This window comes from Hordeum vulgare, chromosome 3H, assembly GCF_904849725.1.
Source record: "Hordeum vulgare subsp. vulgare chromosome 3H, MorexV3_pseudomolecules_assembly, whole genome shotgun sequence".
In the NCBI taxonomy this organism is placed as follows: Eukaryota; Viridiplantae; Streptophyta; class Magnoliopsida; order Poales; family Poaceae; genus Hordeum; species Hordeum vulgare.
Window position 1 is genome coordinate 479509787 of NC_058520.1, and position 7727 is coordinate 479517513.

A 7727-nucleotide genomic window follows, 5' to 3' on the forward strand; every position below is an offset into this window, starting at 1 on the left:
TCCCACAAGCACCTTTAAGACGCTGAAATGACACGTAATCTTAAAACTGTTGAAGTTATCATAGACATCTTCGTAGTTCATCGAAAATATCGTTGTCCTCCTAATCATCCAACCACAGATTATTGATATAAGATTTCTCCTGATCAGTTAGGCTAGAGAGACAAGCAATGTAGACACCTGTTGAGGAGGCAGGTCAAGTGACTCGAGTGAAGATTATGTATGTGTATTTGACATTCACACTGGGTTGTGTCGTGGTGGAGCCCCGGTCAAGGTTTGTGTTGTCACTCGTTGGTTGTGGTTGCTTCTGAGTTGTGTCATGAGGTTCGGTATGCACGTCGGTGCGGTGCGTTAGGTTGCTTGATTAGTCTTGGTATTGTGATCCTTCGACAACACCCCACATCTATTTGTGCCTCCTATCGGTTCGTCCTTCGCTCTGTTGGCTAGGTCGGGCCTTGTCCTGAGCGTTCTTTTTTCTCATCTCGTGTAATCTTCTTACTTATATAGTTTTTGGTCAAGTTTTCCTCATAAACTGGGTCAACTTGTTTAGGTTTGCAATCCAGTTTTTCTTATAAACTGAACCAGCCAAAGCTTAAGAAAACATTCACACTGAGATTCAAGTGATAGGAGAGGTACATTGAATATCAATATGACAGGGGCCGGGTATTGGTGGCCGATCTTACCGCAATGTTCCCGTGCACCATTTCTTAGCCTTACAACAGAGGAGCTGGCAAGTGACTAGACTGTAGTGAATGATTAGATCCCAAGAGGCGGCATGTTAGAGCAAAAGGTAATGGATGGGAGTTATTACCACTGATTGGGCCTTAACCTCGATTAGGGAGCTAAATAATGATTCAGCGTGAAGACCTGCTTTGAGCATAAGGATGGAGTAGTATTGTTTTCCCCTAATAAAGATACTTTTGTCCATGTTGCTGATGATGGGCAAGAAAAGCACACATGCTGCTGCAGGCACTGCGGTGCACTGCATGCATGCAGACCTTAGCAGGTGGATGATATGCAAAGGGCGCGGCAGAGCGAGCCCATGAATAGCGATTGCCAACAAATTTGGAATTTTCAGAGGGAAGGCTGTTTGCTCAGCCACGTTGGAAGTAGGGTATAAACTGTTGCTTCACGCCCTCGCCAAAGCTCGGCCATGCTTGGCGCTGCTCCCATTATTCTAACTCATATATGGGAACTGGGAAGGCAAGCAAAGCTGAGATGCCCCGGGGTCAAAGTGCTGCCAACTGCTACGCAGCCAACATCCAGACCAACTTGCACGGTGGATGGATGCTCAAACAGTTGGAAACTTGATCGTCAACGACTTGGCACAGTAAGCAAGCATTATCCTCCCCTCAATTCCCGCACTGGTACGAGCGCGCGCGCATGCGCACCGGTATAAACTCGACAAGCACAGTTTTGTCATTTGTCAACTAATACCAATACGGTCACACGAATCGGCTGCTCCTGCTCCTGCCAAACATGAACAGAGAAGAGTTGCTTTTTTTTCCTTTTTTTAGATTAGATGAACGGGGAAGAGTTGGGACGCCGGACGAGTGGGCGCACAACAAACAAAGGGAAAAAATCATCCTCCTCATCCATAACGGTCCCCCCAGCGGTCGGCCGGGCGGGCCAGGTGTGAACATGAGGGAGGAAGAAAGTGGAGCCAATCCATACGGATACGGCACCACCCCTTTACCTCCCGAGCTGTTGTGACCAACAGCGCCACACACACACACACACACGAAGAGAGAGAGGGAGAGAGAGAGATGTAGGCGAGGCGAGACACCCGTCGCATCGCACCCACTTGGCCGGATAGCAGGCGTGCGCGCGCGCCGATGGACGTTCCTGTCCAGGATGGAGCTGGACTGGAGGACGCACGCCCCGCCCACCGCACCATCATCATCCATCCGTCCATCCGCCAAGGAACGAGACACGCACGCTCCTACTCACGGGAGACACGCAGGCTCGACTCCCCCGTGACCGGGTCATCGACCACCATCACCCCCTCCTTCGCAAACGGAATCTCTCTCCAAATGTGTCACATGGCAAAACTCCACGGCCACACACCCAACAGGTCGCCGACGCGCACGCTCTTCTTCTCCAGACCGGTCCGGTCCAGATAAACGGAGCGAGAAAAGCGGCGGGATAAAAGGGAGAGCCGGCCGGCCAGCTCTAGGGACAAAAGAAGAAAGCCTATAAAGCAAGGGGCGTGCAAGGCGCTCGAGGCACCCACGCTCGCTTGGTAACGGAGCCAAGGTGCCATTTCCCTCCCTCCCTCTCTCTCTATATCCCTGGCTAGCTTGCTAGCTAGCTAGCCATCCGATTCCACTTGGCCATTTCCCGCATCCTGCTTCTCGAGCTCGTCATCATCATCACCAACTGCTCTTCTCAGTTCATCTCCCGGTGAGTCTCCGTGTTCACTCCACCTTTTGGTTTCTCTTCTGTTGCTCGCCAATTTAAGATCCTTCTTTTCTTGCCTGAAACGGTTTTAACACGGGCCGATATGGTTTTTGGCCGACGTGAGCTCATGACATGATCTCTGACTTGACTGCTTGGGATAGCCATTCTTCCGTTTCTACCCACGAGCTGCTTCTGTTTCCTTTTCATGTTTACTTCCTTGTTTAACGAAACAAAAACGTCCTTCCGGAGTGTCTTGTCGCGCAAATAACTTGTGTCTTCCTCGCCAGAAAGTAGGAACATGTTGATTTGATCTCAAGTTCCCGTTTCCTCTTGCCCTCTCTTCCGCATGTTCGTCGCTTTGACCTCAACGTACGCCTCCTGTCGGTTTTGCACTTTAGCTAGCCTATATACAAGTTGAGTGTAGAACTGAACTTGTCTCCTCTCACTTTGCCATCAATTCTAACCAATATTATCCTACTAGCTGGTGTAGCATTTGGAGGAGTCCGTCTCGGAGACTTTGAATTATTGGCTCGCCAGGAACAAGTCGTATGGGAGAAAACTCCATGGAAAGAGAAGCCATGCCTCGGCTCCTGGATCTCATCCCAGACGAGAAAGAATGGAGCCTGAGAGGAGGAGCACCTGGGCACGGCGGATCGGAAAACACAGGGTTCGGGAGCGACGAGGACGAGAAGCTGGAGCTCAAGCTTGGCCTTCCAGGCCTTGTAAAAGAGGAGCCAGCGGCCAGCTCAAGGGACAACAGGGTGGTGCATCAGGAGAGCCCGGCCCTCTCCCTTGGGTACCACCCCCATAAACACTCCACGGCCAACCCCACGACGACCACCGGGGCCAAGAGAGGATTCCTGGACACGGTTGAGGCCAAAGCACAAGGTAACAAGCAGCTTTTTCGGCGCTTCTCTTGTGCTTTTGTGCTTGGAACATGGTAGCAGGCTAGCAGCAGGTTGGAAGCAGTGAGCTAAACATACTCTCTTTGTTCTGTTGTTTTAAGGTCATGAGAAGGAGCAGAAGCAGCAGGCGAGAGCAGCAGCGTGTGGGAAGGAACTGGCAGCGGAGGAAAACACAGCGGCCGCGGCCGTGGGTGAGAGGAAGAAAGGCTGCTGTCCCCCACCGCCGTCGCATGCCCCTCCTGCTGCTGCACCTGCGCGCAACATCGGCAACAGACCGCAGGCGCGGGGAAGGTAATCACATGCGCCTTTGCCATCTTTTCTGCTCTCACCAAGGAAGTGATGATACCTGCGTTTGCTTTAGTTGTTCATTCGAGGGTTGTTCCTCCATGATCGTCCGAGGTTCACAGAGACTGCGATATCCCAATTTCCTTCCCGCTGTCCTTGTAGAAAGGCAATTTTCTCGTTTTGAATTTGATCTGACCTGCGGTTTACGGTGGCGTAAGTTTAGTTCTTGTTAGTTGGTCAACATGATGCTCTAATTAAGGCTCAAGGTTTTCCTTTCCAAAAGCTTGCTTTACTTTTATGTTAGTTTTTTGCTTAAAGATGGTTGCCTTTTTTGCTCAAGCCTGTAGGTACTGTATTATTTTGCTGTTCTTTATAGTTTCTGTCTTGTGGCGCTTATCTTTGGATTATTAACATTCTATTAGTACAGTATAGTGTAGTTATTTCTTTTGTAACAAGTACGGTACAAATAGAAAAGGTGAATAATGTTTAGCTCCTCGTCATAAATATTCAGCTATTTAGTTCAATAATACTAGCATGCAAGTATTTATTTGGCTGGCCTTTCGTAGAATAAATAACTCACCGTGCTCTAATTGATACAGAGGGGCTGCAGTTCCAGTGGTCGGTTGGCCTCCAATCCGATCGTTCAGGAGAAACCTTGCAAGCACTAGTGCATCTAAACAGGTCCATGAACCGCAAATTGCTGAAGCCGATGCCAAAGCGGCGCTCAACTGCAAGAAAAGCCCTCTCGTAAAAATCAACATGGATGGGATCCCCATTGGAAGGAAAGTTGATCTTGCAGCATGCGACAGCTACGAGAGACTTTCATTGGCTGTCAAAGATCTCTTCCATGGGTTTCTTGAAGGTACGAATCAACAATAATCCAAATAAAATAAGTGCTTTCATTTAGTTTCAAGCTGTCAATTCACATCAAAACTAGGTTGATATCTTCGTTTTCATTACAACATATATGACCATGTTGCAGTGCAAAGGGACACGCCTAGGGCTGAACGTGCACAGCAAGGAGCAGATGAAAAAATATTTTCGCAATTGCTGGACGGGTCCGGTGAATATACCCTAGTTTACGAAGACAATGAAGGAGACAGGATGCTGGTTGGGGATGTCCCTTGGAAGTAAGCCTGATTGTTCCAGCATATACAGTATTCCCAAATGATTTGTTTTAAGCTCCTCAACACGATCTAAACTATTTGTATATAATAACTACTGCAGTGTGTTTGTCTCAACCGCTAAAAGGCTGAGGGTTCTGAGGAGCTCGGAGCTCTCCCATGGCCTGGTAAGTGCAACGCCACTTCAGTTCGCATCCAGATCTTTGCCTATTGGTAGAAATTAGCTACTTGATAAATTTGGATGAACCAGCTGCATTTTTCTGTTTTGTAAGCTGATAATAAGGTAGTACTCCCTCTGATCTAAACGATCTTATAAAAGTTTACAGAGGGAGTACATGTTTGGATTGCCCAAACTGAGCCACACTTAACTCTTTTTTAATCTCTTTTTTTTTCAGGCTGGAGTTACTCTAGAGAGAGCAGCAAATTGCTGAACTGATGGCGGCTTTTCAACCATTTGGAATGTTGCTCACTGAAGCCAGATCGTTATCCTTTTTGTGGATGACTAGTTTAGTACCCCTTTTTTTGCTTGTAGGGACGAATGTAGTGAGATAAATTAGCATACCGCAGATGCATGGAGATATCCTGACTATTTTGTAAATTAGGCTACCTTGTATTTAACGCTATAGTTCTTGACTCGGTGTTACATGAATTTGGCGTTTACAGGAGCTCTGATGGCTACACCTGTGCAGTGCCTCTTTTCCCGGAAAAATTTGTATTCAGCCCTGATGTATCAGAAATGCAAATCTGTTCAGGACACAGGGGGGGCAGCACCTAGCCTGTGTTGATGGCACCGCACCACCGAACGGTATAATGTGGAATATGCTATTAGGATTTCATAGGATATAAAAAGCGCAGAAGGGTTGCTGTCATCTTTCCAACCTCGCCCCTTTCTAAATTTGTGTCACAAAAACCATCAGAAAGGTTTGACCAAACCATAGAATTGCCGAAAGTAAAACATGTGCTGATGCCTTCACACTTGCTGGGTACCAAACTACCAATGGCCCCTCTGTGCCGATAGTAGTGAGACCGTGACTACACAAGAGAGGCAACCTTTTCATCCTTTCCCCTCTGTGATGCTAAGAATCAACAGTATGCACTGTTTTTATACGAGTACGCGTTCTAGGTGCGCTAGAGATTATACCCATCTGATAGCGCCACTTGCCAAACCTAGAAGTTATCCCCATACTGCTCTGGTGATCGTAGCACAAGGCTCTTGACAAAGTCAAGATTAGAAACAGGTGTCATCGGTTCTTTCTGGATGACAGAAACTCCACACTGGCTTCAACTTGCCAACTTGATCATATCGCTTTTAGAGCAGATTTTAGCAATGCCCCAAATACGAGAAGCCAAACTGACAAAAACAAATTGAATTACTTATATACAGTACAGTATCAAGACAAGCCCATGCAACTAGATTGTACAATCACCAATAAGATATTTGTGTTTGGTCGTTAAGAAGCATAGGCATACCTCATAATAGTACGTATATACTTGCTCCTCCTTCAGTGCGCAGGATGTTGCCACTGAAACAACTACAATGCAGGCAGGTCAGCTGTTTCGACAGATAACTAACACCTGTATAATGAAGCATACGAGCACCAAACAAGCTTACAAATCAGCTGACGGTAAAGGAGACTGAGAGGAGAAAATCTTTTGTGTTACAGGGGTTATTCACCTTGATGCTCACAACTTTGAAACTGCGGACAAAGGAAGGGTCTTTGTCACTGGACCACCGCTAAATTCCAGACAGTAGGAAAAGTAGCAGAGGTGGGGTGGATTTATCAAAGAATCTTAGCCCTTTCGTAATGTCCTTACCGGACATCTCTATCCCCATCGTGTTGTGCCCTCATGTTGTGTTGCCACTTGCAGTGTATAAATGTATATTTTACTAATATGGACTAAAAAACGGTAGCACTTTTGCAAGCACGGTGTTTTTGGTGTCGGTGAAAGCCGGAAAAGGTGAATTTTCAAAGCCAACCTTCAAGCACCCAACTGTGAATTTTCTATTCCACTACTCCACTACTAGTTGTTTAATTCTCGGACTTAAATCGACCTGTCAATTAAAGAGACTACAGAAGTGTAAAGGCGCACACGTAACTGAGAACACCAACAGTTTCACATGTTGGGAGCCCATGAGCAAGACATGTCTCGCAAAGTGCGCACTAATTCCTAATGCTACTACAGTCACAAACTTACAATGGGACATGTGCACATCCCATAGACGCACCTTCAGTCCACAAGGGCTCGTGCATCAAAAGAGTCTGTGTAGCAGTTCGGGAAGGATGTTCTACAATATCGATTCACCTTCTGTATCAACACTAACTGATTACATATTCAAGTGTATGGGTACACAATTCCACACATGTGAGCTACAGCTGAGTGGATATGTGTCGATAAGTGCATTGCTATGATGTTATCATCATTATTCATCAAAAGATACTAGATGGCACATCAGGTCGATGGATCAAATAAGAGAACAAACATAGATAAAAGAGCAGCAATCAGATAACCAGAGAATATGTACTCTATCAGAAAGCAGGGCATGGACACACCAGGAAAAGCCATCTGGATCGGCTCAATGTGCAGCACAAAGGTGCCTAGCATGAATTCACCTATTATCTTACTTCAAAATTGCAGGTCCCAGCTATTCAAAGAACAAATAAATCAGCAAAGGCACCCCTCTGAGTAAAAAGGCACAGTGATCCACTCCTTGTTCTGCATCCAAGAGCAGGAACAAAAAAAATCCTTTCAAAAATTGGCGAAAAGTAATACCACTATATTAAAAGGAAAGGTCAAGTAAAATTAGAAGAATGACAAATCTTACAGTTCAAAACCACATCAAAGGCCACCACACCTCATTGGCTCCACTCCTGATTGTGTCACCTGGTCCATAAAGTAGGATCAGGGTGCAATAAAGTAGACAATGCTTGATATAGTTTCTTAAACCATACTACTTAAGAAAGCTCACAAGCCTTACCTGCGTTTGTCCGACAAAAGACAGCACTAGATACCCACT

General features: G+C 46.4%; 1 protein-coding gene across 2 annotated transcripts; it reads left to right on the plus strand.

Moving 5' to 3' along the window:
* The first annotated feature begins 2182 nt into the window (after positions 1 to 2182).
* On the plus strand, positions 2183 to 5376 carry LOC123444371 (auxin-responsive protein IAA6-like). 2 transcript variants are annotated; one of them, XM_045121066.1, is made up of 7 exons: positions 2183 to 2400; positions 2879 to 3285; positions 3404 to 3593; positions 4187 to 4449; positions 4570 to 4717; positions 4815 to 4878; positions 5107 to 5376. In XM_045121066.1, exons 2-7 carry the CDS (start codon positions 2946 to 2948, stop codon positions 5140 to 5142), a joined length of 1041 nt encoding a protein of 346 aa, XP_044977001.1. In that variant the 5' UTR covers positions 2183 to 2400; positions 2879 to 2945; the 3' UTR covers positions 5143 to 5376. The 2 variants fall into 2 exon arrangements, with proteins under 2 accessions (XP_044977001.1, XP_044977002.1); XM_045121067.1 differs by having other exon boundaries at positions 2888 to 3285.
* Positions 5377 to 7727: the final 2351 nt, after the last annotated feature.